Source organism: Caretta caretta, chromosome 1, assembly GCF_965140235.1.
Source record: "Caretta caretta isolate rCarCar2 chromosome 1, rCarCar1.hap1, whole genome shotgun sequence".
NCBI classification, from domain to species: Eukaryota; Metazoa; Chordata; order Testudines; family Cheloniidae; genus Caretta; species Caretta caretta.
In genome coordinates this window covers 325,171,623-325,196,123 of record NC_134206.1, presented here as the reverse complement: position 1 = coordinate 325,196,123, position 24,501 = coordinate 325,171,623, and the positions used below count along the sequence as shown (strand labels likewise).

General features: G+C 40.9%; 1 protein-coding gene across 1 annotated transcript in view; it reads right to left on the bottom strand.

The window, feature by feature from the left end:
- REDIC1 (regulator of DNA class I crossover intermediates 1) overlaps positions 1-23,964 on the bottom strand; it is a 30,180-nt gene extending 6,216 nt beyond the window's left edge. The window contains exons 1-10 of the mRNA XM_048836952.2: positions 23,942-23,964; positions 18,371-18,410; positions 16,026-16,164; positions 15,045-15,177; positions 10,037-10,103; positions 7,172-7,375; positions 5,617-5,750; positions 1,363-1,883; positions 1,024-1,096; positions 219-279 (exon numbers count right to left, since the gene is read on the bottom strand). Of these exons, the coding sequence (XP_048692909.2) occupies positions 219-279; positions 1,024-1,096; positions 1,363-1,883; positions 5,617-5,750; positions 7,172-7,375; positions 10,037-10,103; positions 15,045-15,177; positions 16,026-16,164; positions 18,371-18,410; positions 23,942-23,964 (1,395 nt within the window). The remainder of the gene's footprint in view (positions 1-218; positions 280-1,023; positions 1,097-1,362; positions 1,884-5,616; positions 5,751-7,171; positions 7,376-10,036; positions 10,104-15,044; positions 15,178-16,025; positions 16,165-18,370; positions 18,411-23,941) is intronic.
- Between the last annotated feature and the right edge of the window lie 537 nt (positions 23,965-24,501).

Sequence of the window (24,501 nt, the reverse complement as noted above, 5' to 3'; positions counted from 1 at the left end):
ATAGCTATTTACATATGCACAGCTATAGAGCACTCTCATATCAGGAAATGGTATGTGGCAACCTCTCTCACAGTACCCACCCCAAAAAGTAGCTGCCTGCTGCTTTCTGGAGCTGCAGCAAAGAATCTGATCCAAAGTGCCTGGCACCAACATCTTGTAGTACATAGCACAAAAGTACATTTGTCTCCTTAAGCAAAAGCTGAGTAAAACTGTTTTACCTCTTCAAATCCAAAGACTTGTGAGCACTCACAAGTGAATTGTTCAAGAGGAGCATTGTCACTAAGGAATAAAACCAAAATAAGGTCCTAAGGCAAGAGATTCATGCTATGGTTTTCAGCATCTATTTACACCTCAAATGAAAAATATTACTAATAAACTTATGGTCCACTTTGATTATTTTCATAAAACATAGCAATACTGCTATTTGTAAGCTCATTGTCACTGCTCTCTAATTACAAAATGCATCCCGCTATTACAATTTGTTAAAGATATAATACAAAGAACTTGATTTTATAAACATCATTTTTCTGGAACAGTATGCTGTTAAAGATTACTGAAGACAACACCACTTTGTAAAATGAAAAAAAGACAGCTCCAGAGGAAAGACTGTAACATTGGGTACTTGAGCAACCTTGAGGTAACTGATGGGTCTGCTCAATAATGCCAATAATGGCTGTTTGTTTTATTTAAAAATATTGTCACACTGTCTGTTTAACTTATTATTTTTAAAGCACTTTGCATGAGCTTGAGTATGAAAGGCACAATCTAAATACTCATTTTATATAGAAGAGGATGGTGCATGTTCAGAAATATCTTGTATATTAAATATTTGCAGACTTATGAGCTGCAAAGCTAATAATCTTAAAGAAATTTTCATGTTCTTATACTCAGTGGGTGAAACTGTGGACCCACTGAAGTCAATTGGAGTTTTGCCATTGACTGCTGTAGAGCTAGGATTTCGCCCATCAAGTCTATCATATACAGATATCACATTTTAATTTAACAATTGCTTATGAAACTTACTTATTAATTGTTGAATAATTCCACATTTTTTCCTCTAAGCTAATCTTGTGATTGTGGTGATTTGTAAATGCTCCTTAAAAACAAAAATTAAACCTTGAATTTAAAATACAATTTTGAATTAAAACAAATGATTCCATCACAGTTTTGATCAGAAATTACTATTGACATATTAGCTCATAAGATGATTACCATTATATAATTCTACCTGAAACAAAAATACTACAGTGTCTAGTTTCATAACATCTGTCTCACTATGACATACAAATCCCGTGGCTCACTAAAACAATGCCAAAAAGATGGAAGCATAGTATGTTACTTCCTTGCATCACTGATACTTACCTGTTCTTTCAGATTTTGAAGGATTTTCTTGGTTTTCAGAAGATATAATGTAATCATGTCCATCAGGATATTCTTTCAAGTGGCTTTTATTAGGCTGTTTATTTTCTTTATGGCTTGCACTTGAAATATTCTTACTTTTAAAGAAAGTCTGCTCTGGAACAGTGAAAATCCCTTTAAGGCATCTGTCTACAGTATACCTTTCAGTACATTCAGTCATGTTATAAATTTCTCTATTATAAGGGCTACATCTGTAGGATATTTCATTCATATCATCTGGATCTGTAAATAACTGGCGGATACTACCTTGGTTAACAAAAGGACCACAATATTCCATGGAAGGAATATCATGAAACAGCGGTCTCTCATCTTCAGACAGTGCTAGACCATTTTCACCGTGAGTGTCGTTTGCTGCTGTTTCTTTCACAATACCAAATAATGGCTCTTTTATTCTGTTGTTGCTTCCAGAATCTTTACCAGTAATTAAAGCTGGAGTATTACCAACAGAATTTATATATTCTGGACTTTGAGGGGAAAAAAAAAATAAAAGAGAAAAAGCCTGCTCAGTACAAAAGTAAGCAAAACACTAAATGCTTAAACATTAAATTACCAATTTTAAGTTAAGAATCTCAAAAAACCTTTACTCTTTATGCTCTCCATACTTCTATCAAAAACGCATGTTCTTGTAATGGATAAATCCTCCTGTATTATAGATGTGGTTTTATAGTAAGGCAAAAAACTTAGAACCTAGACCTGCAGCTTTAAAGAGAATTAGAATTCGGTTTCACGCCACCTCTGGACATAACTGCAGACCTGAGATGTATCCTCTTGCACAAAGAGCTGTGAATAACCAAATCACCCACTGTATGTCACTGCTGCTCCACTCAGCTGAATTAGACATTGGACTGTGCACAGCATCCAAATGCAAGACAATCTTCTTTAGGGTTTTTAGAAGGTGGTTTGTTCTTTTAGGGTACAATTCCCCTCTATACAGAAGGCCCATACAAAGTCTCTGTACCACTTAAGTCACTGTTCTTAAGTGGTCAATAGGCCTTGTGCAAGCTCTCTGGACAGAGGGGAATTCCATTTGTATCTAGTGGCAGTGATTTACATTTGGCACAGAACTTTTTAATAAAGTAGTAATGGGACCAAACATACATTTTCTTTTGCCCATAGTACAGCCTCAGCATACAGTAGGGGTGACATTAATGACCACTATAATTAAGGCTGCATAAATATTTCCATTCTAAGCTCACTTGAGCCTTTCAAACTAAAACTTTCCAGCTTCGGATCCTGCCTGCAGGATAATATTTCAGGGAGTCTAAGTAAATAAGTTTAACTGTTTAAGTGCATAAGTCTTTTTTCCTGAACACCACACAACTTAAATGTCTGGAAAAATTCCTCACTGGAGAGACGTGCGTTGGTGTGTTCTGGTGAAAAGTGTTTTTGATTTTGACCAAGTGAAGAGCCTTTGGGAAAAAATCATGCACATAGCACATGTTCGTGCACAGTAAGGAAGGATGCATCATGTGCAGCATAGTTTTTGAACAGAAATACAGAGGTATCTTAGTACAAACCCACATTAAGGCTCTGAGAACTGACAAAAGCAAGGGACTGTAAATTAATGGCTGATATTTCATCCTTGAGTCCGGTCACCAATGCAGGGCACAACTGCATGACCATCGGAGAAAGAGAAATGCCACAGTGTTGCATACTATGATAAAAGTTTTGGAGTGTCTGTTAGGAAATACTAGAAATTGAACAAAGACCCAAAATGATCCTAAGGTGAAAGCAGTGTCCTTTGCTTATGTAAAAACTGGCAAACATTTAAGTTTTAAGAGACTAAATACATGAGGAGGGAAAACGTTATCTGCAGAAACCTACGGACACAGCTCTGTAAGAACATAACAGAACTGAAGCAACAAAGAATGCAGGGGCTCTGCTCTTATGCGTCTGCCCTCCTCCCAGCTACTGTTTGCTATCCTCAGCTTCTTTTAACTACCTCCTATTCAGCTGATTTACCGTCCCTGAAGCTCCTAATTAATCTCCTCTCACTTCATTTTCCCACAACTTTTGTCCTGGTCTCTCTTTTCTTCAAGTGGTATCAGTAAAACCATGCTGTTTCTGAAATGGCTTTCAGTAGTGTTGACCAAAGCTAACCTGTGAGCATTATAACACCGCCAAGTGACACTATTTAATGCTAAGTAAAAGTAAGTGCTCATCTATGACCCAGTCTACTACTATTTAGTCATAGCCATCTGGCATTTGTACATTACATCCAAGTTTTTGGTTACTGCTTAATAAATAAATGCAAATACTCTAAATAGTTATTTTAAATAAAACTCCGATAATGCACAGTTTTCACTGTACCTTACAAACCATGAAAAACACATTCCCTACCTTGAACAGCTGGCAGTCAAAGGCAAGATAAGATGTGGGACAACAGTTCAGATAAGAGGTTGTAGGGATTATAGATGAAGAGAATCCAGTATGGAGGAGGGAAGATATGAAGGAGTGAGAGAAGCATTTCTTCAGCAAAGAGGAGGAAAGTGTTCCAAGCTTAAAGCACAATCTTTGAGTGGGAGAAGGAGACAACTGGGGAACAGTAAGAAGAGAGGATTGAAAAGAGTGCACAAGTGAAGGGGCATGAGGAAATGAAAGTGGAAATGTAGGCGAGGCAAGATTATGTAGGGCTTTCAATGTGATGCAATGAGGGCCAGGAAGTAAATTAAGGGATTCAAGGATGGGCATGATGTGGTCCGAGTGAGAGAACAGGAAGAGGACTTCAATCATCTGCATTTTAGATAGCTGGGGAAAAGGTGGGAGAGGTGAGAAACAAAGATAAGTTAAATTTATGGTGATCAAGTTATTGGTCAGTCCAGTGTTCCTGTAGCTAGTGCTGCCTGCCATGAAGTGAGAAATCTACAGTCCCTTTCTTGTAGAGGCAAGCAAATAGACTGGGTGTACTTGAGAAGAGCTCCCATTACTGTGCTTCCCCGATCACTCTAGTCAGTGTTGGAACATGAGGATGGATTCCAAAAGGCATTCTGTCTTGCCCTCCTCAGTCAGGTGGTGGACCAGGGACTTGAGAGCAAGTGATGCAATAAACTGGGCAGAAAAAGTAGACTCCTTAGGAACCCAAGAGACATGCAGAGAACCCCTGGAACAAACTTGAAATAAGATATTTATTATAAACTGCATATGGCCCTAAGCAGTCAGTCAATAGGTAAAGTTTTTCTCTTATCGGCACATTGTTCAAAATATATTTATTTATCATAGAATCATAGAATATCAGGGTTGGAAGGGACCTCAGGAGGTCATCTAGTCCAACCCCCTGCTCAAAGCAGGACCAATCCCCAATTAAATCATCCCAGCCAGGGCTTTGTCAAACCTGACCTTAAAAACTTCTAAGGAAGGAGATTCTACCACCTCCTTAGGTAACACATTCCAGTGTTTCACCACCCTCCTAGAGAAAATTTTTCCTAATATCCAACCTAAACCTCCCCCACTGCAACTTGAAACCATTACTCCTTGTCCTGTCCTCTTCTACCACTGAGAATAGTCTAGAACCATCCTCTCTGGAACCACCTCTCAGGTAGTTGAAAGCAGCTATCAAATCCCCCTCATTCTTCTCTTCTGCAGACTAAACAATCCAGGTTCCCTCAGCCTCTCCTCATAAGTCATGTGTTCCAGACCCCTAATCATTTTTGTTGCTGGACTCTCTCCAATTTATCCACATCCTTCTTGTAGTGTGGGGCCCAAAACTGGACACAGTACTCCAGATGAGGCCTCACCAATGTCGAATAGAGGGGGACGATCACGTCCCTCGATCTGCTCGCTATATTTCATGTTTCTATTTCTCCTTTGTGAAAAGGGAATGATTTCATGAAAAAAAATTAAATTCTTAATTAAAAAAGAAACCAGAAGAATTATTTAACCAGCAGGAGGAAAGTGCATGCTTTTGTTTGTTCTGCAAATTACATGTGTAATGGAGGAATTCAGTGACACTACTGAATAATGTAGTGAGAAAATGAACAATTGAATCTAGGATATTGAACTAAAATAACATTTTGATGTATTTCAGCAATTTGTAAGTAACCTGGTACTTTTGTCATTTACTTTTCATTCCAACTTAATTTTCAAAGGGCATTGAAGTACAATAAAAAATAATAATCAGATGAGTCTTGAAAGTCCTTTCTTATTTTTTAAATGTGACTCTTTTTTTAAAACAAACAAACAAACAAAATCTCTGCCTACCTATTCAATTTCTTAAACAATGTTCCCAATGGCCCTGCTGTATTGGACTTGCTGAAAATGCATTGCCTGTTTTGGGATTTTGAAACCCCAGGGTCTTGAGAGAGAATATTTCCCGACTGAGAAAATGGTAGAAACTGCCAAAATATTAAATATAGAGAATAGTTAAATTTTAATATTTAAAATGACATTTCACATTATATATACTATATTAACTATTGTGATTATTTTGAATTTTGTACAATAAAATTCAACAAGACAATGTCCTTTCGATCTCTGTGAGGAAAAACAAGATTTTATTCTAATACAATTGAAAAAAATGGAATAATGCTATTTATGTCCATAAATTCATTATGGAGGAAAACATTCATAGTACTGCTCTATGTAACAGGCCAAATCCTGCTTACCTTATTCACATAAGTGTCTCAACTGACTTCAGTGCAGGTCGTATTTTAAATGCTGGCTGTCAGCCAGCTTGCAAACAGAAGGCCTTCAAATGTCCATCTAGCATCCAATGCCATCAGAACTACAAAGTTCTGACTTCCTGAACTTGCATTAAGATACCATCACCAATAGAATTTAAAGGGTTTACATATGTGTGACAAAATTATTTTCTAAAAAATAAAAATATTTTAGCAGGAAAAAACCCTCATAATTGCTATTGTATTTTTTTTCACATGATTTTTCATATTTAAAACAAAATAAAACTTCAAAATAGAATAAACAACTGTCATTAATTGCCTTAAAATGGTATATCAAAATACTGATTTCAGTTAAAAGGTATCCTCTGGAGCAGGCGTTCTCAAACTATTTCAGAGCATTGACAACATCTTAATAGAGAGATTGTGTAAGAGGATGTTGTGTGATCACAAATTAGATTCCCACATAAGCAAGTACAGAGTAATATTAGGAAAATATTTCATACATTTTAGCTATCTTTACTTCAATGCAGGAGTGGGAAAGAGGAGAGTCAGCACCATATTACCAGCCAGCTCTCCACAGAGCACTTGCCGGCATCTGTGTGTAGTCCATAGAGCTTGCTTAGCCTTTACACTATTGTTATGTATTCATGAGTAAGAACTCAGAGAAAGTTCTGCATGTTCATAAGATCAACCTGGGCTTATTTTCAAACCAATCAATTTTTTTTTTTAAGTCACTCTAAATGTAGTTTGCACCAATCGGCAAGAAACCTTCTGCCATTTCACTAGACCAGTGTTTCCCAAACTTGGGATGCTGCTTGTTCAGGGAAAGCCCCTGGAAGGCTGGGCCGGTTTGTTTACCTGCCACGTCCACAGGTTCGGCCGATCGTGGCTCCCACTGGCCGCGGTTCGCCGTGCCACTTCCCGCAGCCCCCATTGGCCTGCAATGGCGAACCGCGGCCAGTGGGAGCCGCGATTGGCTGAAACTGCGGACGCGGCAGGTAAACAAACTGGCCCGGCCCGCCAGGGGCTTTCCCTGAACAAGTGGTGTCCCAAGTTTGGGAAACAGTGCGCTAGACCTATCCCAAAAGAAAAAATTTCATTGAATACAATTCCTCTGAAGTGACAACATATCAAACCTGTTTGATCTGCTTCTCCTCTTTGTAGGCCAATTCCCAAGGGCTGCATGCTAGGTTCGTTCTGAAATCTTGTTCTGTAGATTGTTTGTAATTAGAAGACCAGGAAACTGAAGAGGATGCTGGATAGGAATTACAGTCTGCTGCTAGATTGTGCAGATGTTCAAGACTAGAGTCTGTGCAAGTTGATTCCATAACTTGTGATAACTTAAGTAAAGCACAACAGACATTTTATTTATCTAAAAATATTTTGGTTTAATGCTACACTTTCAGTAAAATTCTTTATTTTACAGAATACATTACACATGTACCTACTACAAGAAAAACGTAAACCTATTTGACCTATCCAGATATAAACCTTTTCACGAAGAAAAAAAAAAATTCTGCCAATGCCATTTCAGCAGTGCACTTATGCACATGCATAAAGTTAGGCGTGTGCTTAAGTGCTATGATGAATGGAGATGGACTTAAACATGTATTTAACTTTAAACATGTACTAAAGTGCTTTGCTGAGTTGAGGCTTAAATTAACAAAATATATTCTATTTTACTGTAGGCTGGAGAGCTGTTCTGTGGGAGGGAGGGTGCTATGTTGGCTCAAGCCAGTCAGCATATAAAGGAGATTTGGAGGCAGACTGGGTGAAGTGCTATGGGATCTGCAACTACACAGATCCTGGTTGCCCTTACACTCAGCATAAGGAGCACATAGTGGCAAGGTCTTCTGTTCAAATGAATGGACAATGCCTTTGCATTGCAATCCTATGGCTTGCCAATAGGCTGGAGAATATGAATCTTCAGACCCACCCTCTCTGCTTAGTACTTTGTAAAAATCCCACTTTCAGGTTTTGTGGGGGATGGAAAAATTTCACTCAATGCAATTATTTATTTTTAATATTTTTTTAGCCCAGTGCCTCCATTTTTGGATGCAAACAAGCATGCAGGTGCAAATGCTGGTGCACACTTTTCAAACCAGCCTGACACTTGTATGTGCACAGTGTTAGCAAGTCGTTGCATATATAAAGAGCAGACACAGGCCCAGATGACAATTTGCCCCCAATGAGTTCTGGGCATTCTGTACCAACCTAAAATAATGGCCTCTTTCTCTCCAACCAGTATGAGGGATAAAACTGTAGTGGAAGACTTTTACTAAAGTTATATCTAGGAAATTAATTTATTGCAAGCTGTGATCTTTGTAAAATATATTTTCATAGCCAAACACCTAACCTAGACTAAGTAATTCTCCTTTGCTCAGACAAAGAATTTAATCCTACAAATAGGTTTATCTTTCTTACTTTGTCTAAAAATCTTGGCCCGATTGCATGACTTTAGGAACAATGGATCAAATTCTCCACCAGCATAACTGCAGTGGAATCAGTGGATTATGCCAGTAGAGAACTTTGCTTAATTGCTAGGTCTAGAGAGATTTTATCTCTTTATTCATAGAAGAATTGGTGTTTAGTAGCTGCATCTGAGCAGCTGATAACTTTATTCAAAGGATGCCTTTCATAAAAGCTATTAGAAGTGTAACATTTACACAGATCTAATACTTCAATATTTGCATTCTAAGGCCTTACACTCACACTACCAAAGCAAAAATGATGATGGAGCTTTGTTGTGACACACTGGGGACAACATGGTTCAGTTAGCCTAGACAGAAACAAAGGGCCTAATTGTGTGGAGCACAAGTCCGTATGGTCTCACCTATAGGCCCGATTCACTTAATGAATTCTGTTGGTGCAAGATGACACAACCCAGGCTCTCAGCTGTTGACAGTCTGAGGAGTGCAGTGTCATGAATTGCCAGCAATCCCTGTTACACCAAGGAGCCTGGGAGTGGGCCAGCAGAGCTGCAAAAGTGGGGTGAGGTCGGGCTAGGCCTTCTGGAGAAGTGCTGATTCAGCTTCTTTCATGGGCATCTTCTAGCAGGGAGCCTCCTGTGGAGGCCCAGGTGGATAATAAAGCTATCCTTCCACCTCCTACTCATCTGCACCCACCAGTACAGGGGGTTGCAAGTTGATAAACCATCTAAACCATCCTTCAGTCCATCTAAAAGAATGCAAACAAACCATGCTTTAACTATGTGTGAGATAATAGCTTCCCCGTGGTCCCACATCTTTTTGGCAAATGCATTTAAAGACTGTACAGATTTGTTTATGATAGCTTACTGACATCTACCCTAAATTCAATATACTTTTGGAAATGCTTGTAATGGATTTTTCCAGGGACAAATTCTCTTCTCAGTTATACCCCTACAACACCATCAAGTTGAACAGGTGTAGTGGAAGCAGAATTTGTTTCAACGTGTTTTAAGAGAAAGAGCTGAGGACCAGATTTGATTTGTATAACCCTGCCCTTTCCCTATTTATCTTCTATTGTCAAGTTGCCTCCTATCCCCTGGGCTCTGCCAGTGCTCCCAGCTTTGTCTGCCAATTTCTCAACTTCTTACAATGACCTCTGTGTCTTCTTCCACGTGACCTGCTGTGTGTGGTACACTCCTCTGAATTCATCCTCACAGCCCATATCCTGTCCACATTTAAAGATTCATTTCTGCCATGTTGCTCACAGTGAATCAAACTGACTTTATGTACATTTTACATAGTTTGCCTTTTGTTGTTCCCATTCCCTTTCCCCTAACCTCTGTGTACTTGTTTGTCCTTACTGTAAACTCTTTAGAGCAGAGACTGTTCTTGAGTGTTTTGAAACCACCTAGAATAATTTGGAAGATAATTGTAATGATGCAGCATAGGCTTAAAGAGGAAAGCTCTACTTCACACCAAAAATCTGTGAGATTAGGCATTGTTTTAAAAAACAATTTAAGGGTCATTTGTTTACAAAACTGATGTCAAGTTATAAATGTATATTTAGCTTACCTGAGGTTGGTATTTCATCTTGTCTGAGAGATGCTTTCTTCTGTTCTCTAATACTTGTTGTTGTATCCTTGTAACAAAGTATAAGAAAAACCTATGATATTTGGAGTTCTTGGCCAACATTTTCAAAAGAGACTCATGATTTTGGGTACCTAACTTGAAAGATCTTAAAAGGGCTTGATTTTCAAAGAGTCCTGAGCAACCACCATGGTCCATTTGAAAATCTGGCTCCTTTAAGATGTCTCAAATTGGGCACCGAAAGATTGAAGATTCAAAATAATGTTTGAATACAGTGGCCTGCTCCTTAGATATAGCTACTGCATGCAGGATCTTACATGAGTAAAGAAATAGTCCTTAGTCACTTGAAAATCTAGAGCCTCACCTACAACTTTTTGTTTGTTCAAAATACATTTCCAAACTCCTTTATATTGGTGAAGATGTTTATGACCTATCTAATTGGAACTTAAAGCACTGCTGTGAAACTATTTCAACCCTAGAATATTGTATTTATTTTCCTACTCATAATTGACGTTTCCTCAGAAGATCTTTTCAAGACAGGACTGTCTGGGTAACAAGACCGCTACAAGCGCAGGCAACACAGATACCTCCTCACGAAAGCAGATCCCCCGCTTCAGTCCAGAACAGTCCTAGGCTCCCAATCACCCACTAGTCCTCCAACTGCCTTTTCCCCATGGGATCAGTCATGAGCGGTGGGGAGAGGACATCCTTATCTCTAAATTTCTATCTTATCCAGTGTAACCAGTGCTGGTGAGCACCTGGCCCAATGTCTGGAAGAGACTGAGGCATGGAAGTGATCTAGCTGGCTAGAACTTAATCTGGATAAGGCTGAGATGATGGTGGAAGGCTGGGGAAAGCAACAAGAACATATAGTGAGAATTGTATCTGTCCCTTTGTGGAGGGTGCATATCTGCCAGTTCATAGATCCTCTACAGCAAACAGGGAAAGATTAAGAATGAGCTCTCAAAAATGGATACTCTCATAAAGAACCAACCTTCCACACAAACTTCCTCGTGGCTGGATTTTACTAAAACTAGACAAGCCATTTACAATGCACACTTTGCTTCTCTACAAAAGAAAAAGGACACTAAACTTTCTAAACTACTACATGCTACAAGGGGCCACAGCAATGGTTCCCTCACCCCACCTAGCAAAATTGTTAACCTATCCAACTATACTCTCAGCCCAGCAGAAGCAGCTGTTCTATCTCGGGGCCTCTCCTTCTGCCCCTCCACCCCCACGAACATGATACAGTTCTGTGGTGACCTAGAATCCTATTTTCGACATCTCTGTCTCAAGGAATATTTCCAAAATACCTCTGAACAACATACTAATCCACAGAGGTCTCCCTGCCAACACTACAGAAAGAGGGATTCTAGATGGACTCCTCCTGAAGGTCGAAACAGCAGACTGGACTTCTACATAGAGTGCTTCCGCCGACGTGCACGGGCTGAAATTGAGGAAAAGCAGCATCACTTGCCCCATAACCTCAGCCATGCGGAACGCAATGCCATCCACAGCCTCAGAAACAACTCTGACATCATAATCAAAAAGGCTGACAAAGGAGGTGCTGTTGTCATCATGAATAGGTCGGAATATGAACAAGAGGCTGCTCGGCAGCTCTCCAACACGAGTTTCTACAAGCCATTACCCTATGATCCCACTGAGAGTTACCAAAAGCAACTACAGCATTTGCTCAAGAAACTTCCTGAAAAAGCACAAGATCAAATCCGCACAGACACACCCCTGGAACCCCGACCTGGGATATTCTATCTACTACCCAAGATCCATAAACCTGGAAATCCTGGGCGCCCCATCATCTCAGGCATTGGCACCCTGACAGCAGGATTGTCTGGCTATGTAGACTCCCTCCTCAGGCCCTACGCTACCAGCACTCCCAGCTACCTTCGAGACACCACTGACTTCCTGAGGAAACTTCAATCCATTGGTGATCTTCCTGATAACACCATCCTGGCTACTATGGATGTAGAAGCCCTCTACACCAACATTCCACACAAACATGGACTACAAGCCGTCAAGAACACTATCCCCGATAATGTCACGGCTAACCTGGTGGCTGAACTTTGTGACTTTGTCCTTACCCATAACTATTTCACATTTGGGGACAATGTATACCTTCAGATCAGCGGCACTGCTATGGGTACCCGCATGGCCCCACAGTATGCCAACATTTTTATGGCTGATTTAGAACAACGCTTCCTCAGCTCTCGTCCCCTAAAGCCCCTACTCTACTTGTGCTATACTGATGACATCTTCATCATCTGGCCCCATGGAAAAGAAGCCCTTGAGGAATTCCACCATGATTTCAACAATTTCCATCCCACCACCAACCTCAGCCTGGTCCAGTCCACACAAGAGATCCACTTCCTGGACACTACAGTGCTAATAAACAATGGCCACATAAACACCACCCTATACCGGAAACCTACTGACCGCTATTCCTACCTGCATGCCTCCAGCTTTCACCCTGACCACACCACACGATCCATCGTCTACAGCCAAGCTCTGTGATACAACCGCATTTGCTCCAACCCCTCAGACAGAGACAAACACCTACAAGATCTCTGTCAAGCTTTCTTACAACTACAATACCCACCTGCAGAAGTAAAGAAACAGATTGATAGAGCCAGAAGAGTTCCCAGAAGTTACCTACTACAGGACAGGCCTAACAAAGAAAATAACAGAACGCCACTAGCCGTCACCTTCAGCCCCCAACTAAAACCCCTCCAACGCATTATTAAGGATCTACAACCTATCCTAAAGGATGACCCAACACTCTCACAAGTCTTGGGAGACAGGCCAGTCCTTGCCTACAGACAGCCCCGCAACCTGAAGCAAATACTCACCAACAACCACATACCACACAACAGAACCACTAACCCAGGAACTTATCCTTGCAACAAAGCCCGTTGCCAATTGTGCCCACATATCTATTCAGGGGACACCATCACAGGGCCTAATAACATCAGCCACACTATCAGAGGCTCGTTCACCTGCACATCCACCAATGTGATATATGCCATCATGTGCCAGCAATGCCCCTCTGCCATGTACATTGGTCAAACTGGACAGTCTCTACGTGAAAGAATAAATGGACACAAATCAGATGTCAAGAATTCTAACATTCATAAACCAGTCGGAGACACTTCAATCTCTCTGGTCACACAATCACAGACATGAAGGTCGCTATCTTAAAACAAAAAAACTTCAAATCCAGACTCCAGCGAGAAACTGCTGAATTGGAATTCATTTGCAAATTGGATACTATTAATTTAGGCTTAAATAGAGACTGAGAGTGGCCAAGTCATTATGCAAGGTAGCCTGTTTCCTCTTGTTTTTTCCTACCCCCCCCCCAGATGTTCTGGTTTAACTTGGATTTAAACTTGGAGAGTGGTCAGTTTAGATGAGCTATTACCAGCAGGAGAGTGAGTTTGTGTGTGTATGGGGGTGGGGGGGATGTGAGAAAACCTGGATCTATGCAGGAAATAGCCTGACTTGATTATGTAAAGAGTTGTCACTTTGGATGGGCTAGCACCAGCAGGAGAGTGAATTTGTGTGGGGGGGTGGAGGGTGAGAAAACCTGGATTTGTGCTGGAAATGGCCCACCTGTTGATCACTTTAGATAAGCTATTACCAGCAGGAGAGTGGGGTGGGAGGAGGTATTGTTTCATATTCTCTGTGTGTATATAAAGTCTGCTGCAGTTTCCACGGTATGCATCTGATGAAGTGAGCTGTAGCTCACGAAAGCTCATGCTCAAATAAATTGGTTAGTCTCTAAGGTGCCACAAGTACTCCTTTTCTTTTTGCGAATACAGACTAACACGGCTGTTCCTCTGAAACCGTTCATAGATTCTGAGATTTTAAAGCCAGAGGGACCATTAGATCATCTAGTCTGACATCCTGTATAACACTTCTCTGCACTCTCTCCAATTTTTCAAAATCCAATTTAAAATGTGGACACCGGAACTGGATGTTGTATTCCAGTATCAGTCTCACCTCCCTACTCCTATTTACTACTCTCCTGTTTATACATCCAAGGATTGCATTAGTGCTTTTTGCCCCAGCATCACACTGGGAGCTTATGTTCAGCTGTTTGTGTCTATGACGTCTACATCCTTTTCAGAGTCACTGTTTCCAGGATACAGTCCCCTATTATGTAAGTATGGCCTATATTTATTTGAGGTGTTGCTGGATTTCCAGCTGCTGTTAATCACATAGCAACAGTGTTTTCCGTCTTGCTCCAGCTAAGAGATTGCAATAATTTCTTCTGGATGCACACCTTGCTACTGTGATCCCTGTCTTTGTTAGCTCAACATTAGACTATGCAGTGTGTTCCATATCGGGCCATATCTTAAGTGAAACCAGAAGCTGCTGCAGAATCCACTTTTTGAGTGTATCTTGCTGAGAGCACATGACACAAGTGCCCTAGGATCTGCAAAGGCTGTCTGTAGATTGCAGGTAGAATTTCAGGTGTTTGTTTTGACTGAAATGGCTTAGCACCTACTACCTACTCGAGAAACTGCTTCTCTCCCAGAGTTATAGAGCCACACCACCAATCAGCAGAAGTGTTTGATCTCAGTTTAAAAAAAAAAAAAGAGAGAGGGGTCTGTTGGCAGTGTGTTCTGTGTGACCCGGTCCCTTCCCTTTGGTCTGAAACAGCACAACTTCCTTGACCAGGGGACCGTGCAGCATGCTCTAGCCATTTAGCCAGGCTTTGGGGGAGGGAGGAGCATAATAAGGGCTGTTAGTGTGGATTGAGCATCTATAGGGCTGGCTTTGGGGAGGGGGGGTGTTGTGGAAGTTGCTGGTTTTACTCTTGTTCTGATTGTATTTTTCTATTTTGTGATGGTGCCTGGATTGGCACTTTTAGAATATATATTTTATAAATCAAAAGGAAGAAATGGCATCATGGAGCTCTTATCTTTGCTGAACTTCATTAATGTTTGACCAGTGTCCATAATTATTCAAGTACCTGTACTGGATGTCATCCAGGGCTATTTTAGATGATGTGCATTGTGGTGACATGGGAAATTCTATATTCTGTCTCCTTGTAGGTGTTTTTAAGCCCCTGTTCAGATCCACATGGACTGGTTTTCTCACTCTGTCTGTAATGAAAGTGTTCAGAATGTTAGTACCTATGTCACAGAGAGATTTGAGATATCTGAATTTTAATAAGAACGCAGAACCCACCCTTCACTCTACATAATCAATATAAAATACATACGTTTTGCTTTATTTGCCATTACCGCTATCTGAACTGCTTATTATTAACTCTATTTTACAGTCTATTAGAGTATACACTTCTTTTATCCACCAGATTTTGGGCACTGCAAGGCTCTATTACACTTCTCATTTAGTTCCTGAGGGCTAAGGTATTCCCACAGCCCATGAAAAAACTTGAAACGCAAGGCCTCTACAGTTTTATTCATACAAAAATGCAATACAGTACAACAGTTAAGGTTCATAAGGTAGATGGAGACGTTATTGAGGAGATCAGTGTAGGAAGAGTGTGAAAGAAGTGGATTTTGAGGAGGGATTTGAAGGAAGTACTTGATGTAGAGGTGGTGATAGGCTATTCCAGAGTGATAGTATGTTCCATGAAAGAAGTCATGAAAGTGGAAGTAGTATATGAATGGAGTGTTTAAGAAAAGAAGGTCACAAGGAACAAAAAAAAGGGATGTATGATGCTACTTAGCCAGGTGCAGAGCTGAGCACAGCCTTGAAGGTGAAATTATGCTGCTAGCCAAGATTATTAGGTTCCTCTTTTGTCCTCTGACATTTTTGTGTGGTTGCTGTTTCACTTTCAGTTAGATTTTGATTAAAGATAAATTGAATTGTTGACACTACAAGCTATAATCTTACAAGGGAGTACAGAATAGTTGAGGCAATAGCAGTTATAGGTTACAGTAAATGGGTCTTCCAATTGTAAAGTCTATTACTATATTATACTCACCAGCAGTGTCTTTCTTGGTGGATATCTGGTTAACAACATACAGGTTGAGGAGATCTAAACTGACTGTTGAACTTTTAGGGGGTGATGATACTCCTAGCAGCTTCATCTTTGATCTAAGCTTTTTCTTTTCAAAGAATTCCTATAATTTTCAAAAGACAGAACAATAAACCACTTGATAGATAGTACAGAGCAACGCAGAAGTATATGTGGTACATATTCATGATTTACCTGCACAATTGCCTTTAATATCAATAAAATCACATGGCTGAATCGCTATACACACAAATCTAGCATTTAAATTCACTTTCATCTCTTTAAAAAAAGATTTCTTGTACAAATATTATCTGAATTGCTTTTTGAAAACCAAATGAATGATGGTGCTTCTGATGGGAAAATTCAGTCTCTGAAATTTCACTGTTTCCACCTTCACCTACCTATTAACAATTTAAAACTTTGTACAACATTTTTTTTTAAGTGTCAGACTCCCTGGAAGAAAAACAACTTCTATTTTTCAATAATTTGAAGAGCTGAGACTTTGTATGCACATTATAAACTAGCAAGAAAATCAACAAGGATTATATACACATGGCCATCCACAAAGATGCAAAGAGCTTATCATTCTCTTAGATAGCCTTCCTTGGCACAGAATATACAGTCCTATGAAAAAAAGAAAAAAAAACTCCCATAGCTGCCCTCATGTGGCAAGAGTCTAAAGCAGATCTGGTTAACACTTCCAAAATCTGTGGATTATGTAAACAATTCAGTTTAACCCTTGAATTCTGTTCATAGCAATGCAGGGAACAAGCTTTGTGCAGGAGAACAGATTATTAATAATCATCCTGAGATCATCAGTATCAAATGCAGCAAATAATACTGAATGAGTAAATAAGAACAATGGTAACTTGTTCATTTTAGCCACCACAAGGACATCAAAGACTCCAGGCTGTGCCAAGTTACAAAATGCTGCAATGCTTTTCATGGGAATATAATTTTGGACTAGACTAGTAACCACCCCCATGTGATATTTGACAGATTTCAGATATGACTTTTTGGTAAATATTTTCCAGGATAAGCAATTGTATAATAATCTTTCAAGTTATTATGATATTGGTCTTTGCAAAACATATATATACTTCAGATAAAGCTATTTCCGATTAGGAAGACAAGGGGCCAAATTCAACCCTGGCATAAGTGAACACAATTCTTACTGTCCACCTCTTTTAATCCTTTCATTTCCCTCAGCATTCTTAATGTTGCTTCATAATCTTTATCTCTTTCCCTCTCACCATACAAGAATTTTCTGAATGCCTCTACCCTCAAAATCCCACACTTGTCCCTTATCAGCATATATCCAGATATGGTCCCATATACCTTCTTCCCATTACCTTCACACTTATTAAATGCACTGTTTACAGTTATTGTGTCACATTCCTCTCCAACAGCTCCTGGACCCCCTCCAGCCAGCTTCTACCATCTCTACCATGCTGGAGCACATTACATACTTGTAATGTTATTGATTAGCCCAGTTAGTCCTTAATGATCTGCCCCATATCACTTGTGTATCCAAGGGATTAGGAGAGTGTTTGGGGAGGGACAAGGGGACCCCAGAGGGTCATCCCACTGGTGGGAGTCTGCTTCTGGGACTGGCTACATCCCACAAGCCTGCTTTTCCTTCTCCTTTATGGCTTGGTGAGAGGTGCCACTTGGAGTCTAGTCTCCATGATCTATTCTGTGTCCAGAGTGGGTGCAGGCCCCTTACCTGGGCTTCCTAACCTTGCCTCACTGCTCCTAGCTCCTACCAAGAAGGAAGAAAGTCTGTTCTTATTATAGTTACACGCACCCTCCCTCACTGATTTCTTGCCTATTGTGTGACATTTCCTCTGCTTATATCAGGACAGAATTTGATCCACTCAGTGCACTTTGGAAGCCAGAAAAAAGTACTTAAACATTCTTACGTTTAACCCCAGAAAGAATGCCATCTATCTGTAATTAGCTATTAGTTGAAATGACCAAGTATTTGAGGATTGTGAATCTGCAAGCCATTCCTGCAGTCATATCTGTATAACGGGCATATGTTTGTAATGGGTAAGAAATTACTAAACTTTGCAGGACTTTTATGCATAGAAATACATACACAAATAATATTAAAAATCAAGAATTCAGCTTGAAGCTCTCCTAGACAAAATATTTTTGCCCTGAAAAATTACTCTGAAGGTATGCACACTAGTCTAATCCCATAGCACTGTACCTCCCTTCAACTGCTTTGAAAAATTATCTGCATGTGAAATTCATGTTAAACCTTTTTTAGTTGTGTAAAATAATTATAAATAGCTATAACAATTTACCTTTTGCTTTCTCCTTTCCTGTTTAAGTATGATTCTGCTCCTGAAAGGTGGCAAATAGCTAATTAGTTCTTCAAAAAGGGATTATTATTTATTTGCAGAGTGTAATTTAAAGTTGAGACATGAGGAGGCTGGACTGCAATTCTTAGTAACACTACTGGGAGATAAATGCATAAACCCTCGTCTCTGAGGATGAGACAGTGGGCCAGTCCTCAGCTGGTGTGAGACAACATAGCTCTAGTCAATTTGAGCTCTGTCTGGGGATCTGTCTCAGGATCTGGCCCATTGTCTCTAAATCAGGGCTACTAAACACACTGTGTGCCTAAAAGTCCAAACTTTTAAGTGACTAATGAGCTATGTAATTATCTATTTTTAAATCCTTAGAATAATACAAGAAATTTTTGACAATATATTTATTCCTTCAGTTTTTCAACAGCCTTTTTTCTGCTTTTTATGCCATGGCTCAACAGTAGTACAGATGCTATAAGAGCAAGGAAAAACAAAAGCTAATGTGTATAGCTCAAGTTCCCCATCATTCTAGGCTTCCAAGATTATAACCCACATTTTGAATTGAAACCAAAAGTAAAGGTGGAAGCCATTACAGATTTTATGGGATCATAGCATCCTGCATCACTCAGATGGCAGGTGATTACATTCAGTGCTATCTGGAGCTTCTAGGTGAATTTCAAGGTTAGCCTTATGCAGAGCATATACATTTATTTACTTGGAAGTTTTAAAAGTGTTGGGTTTTTTTGACTTTTAAAGTCCTCTAATGGTTTGGCTCCATCCACTTGTGATACTGTAATACAGTGTCCACCCTCACACAAGGTGAGCAGGTTAAATCAGGTCAATTGCCCTGATAGGCTGCCCCTGAGGGAGAGCCAGGGCTTTAAAGGCTGATTGATGATTGAGGCCAGCTGGGCAATGGTAGAAAGTTTGTATAAAGCCAGCAAGCTGCAGTCAGAAGATTGCTGTAGAAGAAGTAGCCTGTAGTCATTTCCTGGGAGAGAGGGGGAACAATGATGATGGCAGAATTAAGTAGTCACTCCCTTGGAGGAGGGAATTTGGGTTAATCAACCCAAAGAGGATGGGAGGGCAGAGAATTAGAAAAGAGTCCAGGGAAATAACAACAGGGTCTTGGAGCAAGCAGATTATGGTTGTACATAGGGTCTCTGATTGGGAACCCAGAGTAGTAGGGGAACCTGGGCTTACCTATCAGCTGCTGGGAAAGGGGTACAAGACCTGGCCTTGGGTGGGGTGTGGATGAAGACAGCTGATCCAGTGGCACTTTGATAGCCTGGAAGGGCTGTACAGTTTCCTGTCTGGAAGGCAAAGTCACAATATGTAGAGTTCCAAAGACTGAGTGGGGGCCTAGTGAGAATGAGAAGACAGAAAGGGGTGTCAGTCCAGGATCAAGTTAATCACTGGAGTAGTCAGGAGGAGATGCTGCCCTAGCGGTGAGTGGACCTGTGACAGGGGCCTTCTGTTTCTTGTTTTAACATGGTAGCTGACACCACCTGAGATACCTGAGCAACCAATCCCTTCCTGATATAAATGGAGGCAGGTGCTGTTAGAAGAGCATCTTGGTGAGGAGATGATTTCCCTCTCTGGTTCCCCATAGTCTTAATTTCAGGAGACAGTACAAAACCAACCAATTTTCTCAACAGTGCTGTGAGGAAAATTGATATTTTGTCTGGAGGGCTAAGTGGTAATTATGGGACAGGAATCTAGGTGAGGGATGATTTCAGGATGACCAGCTGATGATTGAGGGGCCTCAGTATGCTCAAGTAGGAAATGTTTATGGGAATAGGAAGGTGAAGTATGGAGGTCTCTCCTTTGCAAGTACCAGGTGGGGATGGGATGTCTCCATGGAACTGTACATTTTAATGTTGGATAAGCACTTTATAAATATATATTGTATGTAGTTGCAGTAGGGGGGGCCCTAGTCAAAGGCAATTTTTCTGCTGCCTAAGGATACCACTGGAATCCTGACATGCAATTAATAGCAATAGTGGGTACCATAATAATACACAAGGGATACACATTTTGCAAAATGAATGTTATCCTCCTAGATATTTCGTGATATGTACAGGATAGTGCTCCCAAGCATTTAGGTCAATGTTTATGTCAAGCTGAAATTTCCCCCACATACTTAGTGCTGAACAACTTGAATCTTACAAAAAGGCTTCCTTATGCATTTGGAATTACTTTAGTTTGATTCTCCATATATGGTTAGGATGATTACAAAATTGTTTAGCAAGACTAACCTCAAAAGCCTGGTGAAATCCTTTGAATTTTAAATTTTTGAATTGATGGTGGAGTGCTTTTTATACTTAAAAAAAAATTCAAAAACATTTGTTATAAAAAGCTTAGTAAACCTGCTGGTGGTGACTTTACTGTTTTCTGTACAGCTCAGTAGTTTCATATCTGCCTCCCCAGAACTTGATATAAAAATAGATAGGATAATAGAAAATACACACTGCCAACTTTCAAATTTTTCTGTTGAAAGAGAATGAACAATCTTGTCACTAAAACCATTACTGGGAGCAAAAGGCACTGAAGGTTTCCTCACTAATTAAACTTTGGTCTACTGATTGTAGGCATTTTATTTTCAAAGTTCTCTAATGTTCAGAAGATGAGCTTGTCTCCTTTTAATTTCTCATAATTGAGACATGTACATTTGGCTTATATGATGGGGAAGATCTTGAATTTGATTAGAAATGTAGCAGTTATGAATAAAAGGTTATAGTCAATTCAGACTACGAAGGTTGCAGAATACAAAGTTTGAAACTGTTTCCAAATTGCAAGAAAATGAGACCAACAAAATGTGTTGATAATTGATTAACATGATTCTATTACAGCTAGGATTTTAAAAATATAAAACATCAAAGTTAAAATGACCCGGAAACTAAAATCAGAAATGTAAAGTTACAAAAGCTCTCTAAATTTCATTTAAATTTAAAAGAAGTCTGAAGGTTTACAACATGTCTTGGACCATCAAATCTCTGAGTGAGACAATTAGGCCTTGCCCACACTGACCATTTTAGGGATACTGCATACCATTGCTCTAGTACCACTGCAGCTTCACCAGCGCTCCCAATGAAAGGAGCTCTAGTGTAGAGTGGCTGCCAGCATCATGTCTTTCATATTTGCTAAAACAATGGTGGGGAAATTTCTCTCACTCAGTTTTTACTCTTCATCCTTCCAAAATATCGTATGATTAATCATGTTTATTATAGTAGTTCCTAGAGAATGGGGTCCCCATGTGCTAGGCACTGTACAAATAGAGTACAAGACTCTTTGCCCCAAAGAGGCTATAATTTAAATATACAAGACAGACATGGGGTAGAACACACAAACAGTGAACAATGTGATGGCAGCAAATGTCATGTTCCATTTTTTCTGTGTGTGGGGGGAGGGAGTACTTAAGTGCTATGATAATACTAATTAATAATAAGAGGGGATAAGCCAAATAGGAAGGGCAGGGGTGAAGATGGTCAAGTGTGCAGTGAAGCTCAAGTGAAGAGTGAGGGGGAGGGTTGAGGGCAAACAGCCAATGAACACTAAGCAAAGAAGGTCCAGTCAAAACTGTATATGACTTAAAATTTATGGCATAATTAGGGGTAAAAGAATCAGTTGTCTATAATTAAACTAAACCTATTCTAGTGACCAATGTCCCCATCCTGCAATGAGGCTTGATGTGGGCAGAGCCTGTCCCTGTGCACAGAATCCAGGTTCAGACCTAAATGGTTTTTAAAAATTGGCTAAATTGCCAGGTTCAGAGAAAAAATTTCTTCAACTGTTTTCTTGTTTGGATAAAAACAATCTTCTGAAGTGAGAAAACTTTGTCTCCTTCTGATAAGGAAACTGAGAGTAATAAGTCTAGGGTTTTTAAAAGTGCCTAAGGGGGTTTGTTAGTCTCTAAGGTGCCACAAGTACTCCTTTTCTTTTTAAGGGGGTTTAGGCTTTCTTGAAAATTCTACCCTAAAGCTACAATGGTGTGGTAGATAATTTTCTAAAGCATAATCGGAATTTGAAGGAAAGGAAGCCCATTCAAAGATGGGTTTCAGAGTGGTAGCTGTGTTAGTCTATATCAGCAAAAAGAACGAGGAGTACTTGTGGCACCTTAGAGACTAACAAATTTGCTTTACCTTTATCTTCTTTCTGAGGAGGACCTAAGCTGAAAGAGAGAAAAGAATAATTTACTAATTGTTGATTTGAGATTTAGAGATTCTGCTTTGTAGCAGTCTGAATTAGTAGATCAGTGTTCAGAGAAAGCACAATAATGCTAAATTCCTATCAGAACTGAAGATAGCTTGACAAATTATACTGAAGAGATTAATCCTGCACAAGTGGAAGAAAGGACTAGAAGACCTAATAAATATTTTTCACCCCTAATTCCTTTTCTAAAAAAATCAATTATTTTCTGTGAATTAGTAATGCATGCATCTTTGCTGTACAAATGTTAAACATGCCATAATACTAAAAACTTTAGACAAGTAATAATAGACTGAAACTAACTTAAAATTTTGTATAGAAGCCCCATGTACTGATAGTATCATGATGCTGCTGAACAAAATGTAAAAAAAAATACCCGTTCCAGTTAACAAGATACACATTTCATTCATACAACTGTAGTAAATGCAGGTCAGATGACACTGCAGTAACACTTTCTGTTACGGCCCCTTCACCCAGCCCCATTCTGTTCAGTCCTGGAGGAGTGGGAGAAGGTCACGACACACATAGCTTTGCACTGCCCAAACAAAAAGTAGGGATGGAAGTATGTGCAGAGAAGCCCTTTCTGAATGTCCCACCTTACCCAGTCCTGGGAAGAGACTCCTGTGCACTGCACAAATAAGGGGGGTCTGTGAGGGAGGCCGAGGAAGGGAGGCCCTTTCAAACAGTCTGACTGTGTCAGCTCCAAAGTGGGGAGGACCATAGTACACAGCCCCATGCTACCCAATCTGGATGGGGGTGGGGGAAGAGTGCATAGGCCCCATTGTGCACAGCCCCATGCTGTCGTGCGTGCGTGTGTGTGTGTGTGTGAGTGAAGTGTGTAGGCCCCATTGTACACAGCCCTCTGCTGTCAGTCTGGGCTGGGGAAGCGTGTAGGCCCTAGCGTATACAGCCCCCTGCTGCCATGTATGTGTCTGTGTGAGAAGCATGTAGGCCCCTTTGTGCACAATCCCATGCTGACGGTCTGGGCTGGGGAAGTTTGTAGGCCCCATCGCACACAGCCCCACGCTGCCGTGTGTGTGTGTGTGTGTGTGTGAGAGAGAGAGAGAGAAGTGTGTAGGCCGCATTGCGCACAGCTCCAGGCTGCCCAGTCTGGGAGTGGGGGAAGTGTGTAGGCCGCATTGCGCACAGCTCCAGGCTGCCCAGTCTGGGAGTGGGGGAAGTGTGTAGGCCGCATTGCGCACAGCTCCAGGCTGCCCAGTCTGGGAGTGGGGGAAGTGTGTAGGCCGCATTGCGCACAGCTCCAGGCTGTGCGCTCTGGGGTGGGGGTTGAAGCCTCACACTGTCTCGGGGCCTGGTTGTGCCTTAACAGTGAGGCCCTGGATGAGCTTCACTCACCGGGAGCCACCAACCCAGTTCATTGTCTGAGAGAATGAGTGCAGGGGGCTTGGAGGTCTGCTGATGGTGAGGGTCTCGCAAATGACCACCCACGTCAAGGCAGCCTGCCTGCAGGCCGGCTGCAGCTGGGGCTGAGCAGAGGTTCTTCTGTAGCGATGGCTCGCAACCAGCGGGACTGCTGACACTGAGCAGGGAGCCTGTCCCTCCTCTTCCTCACCCTGTGCTCTCCTTGCTGGCAGAGTGGCAGCCAGCCAGCTTGGACTGCTCAGAGAGGAGCAGAAGAAAGAAGTGGTAGCTGCCAGGGGCACCAGCAGGGAAGCAATGTGACAGGCTTAGGGGACGGAGGATGAAGGAGGCCCCTTCTCATAGACCCTGAGACAGGAGAATGAGCGGGGGTGGGGGTCGGCTCCAGGGTCTTGTTCGTTTCCCTGCCAACAAGCTACCAGCTTCCCTTCCACACAGGCTGTCCCTGGTCCCCAAAGGCTTCTCCACGTTGCCCCTGGTTGAACCCAACTTTTAATGGCAAATGTGTTGTCTTATATCAGAGTTGAATTTGGACA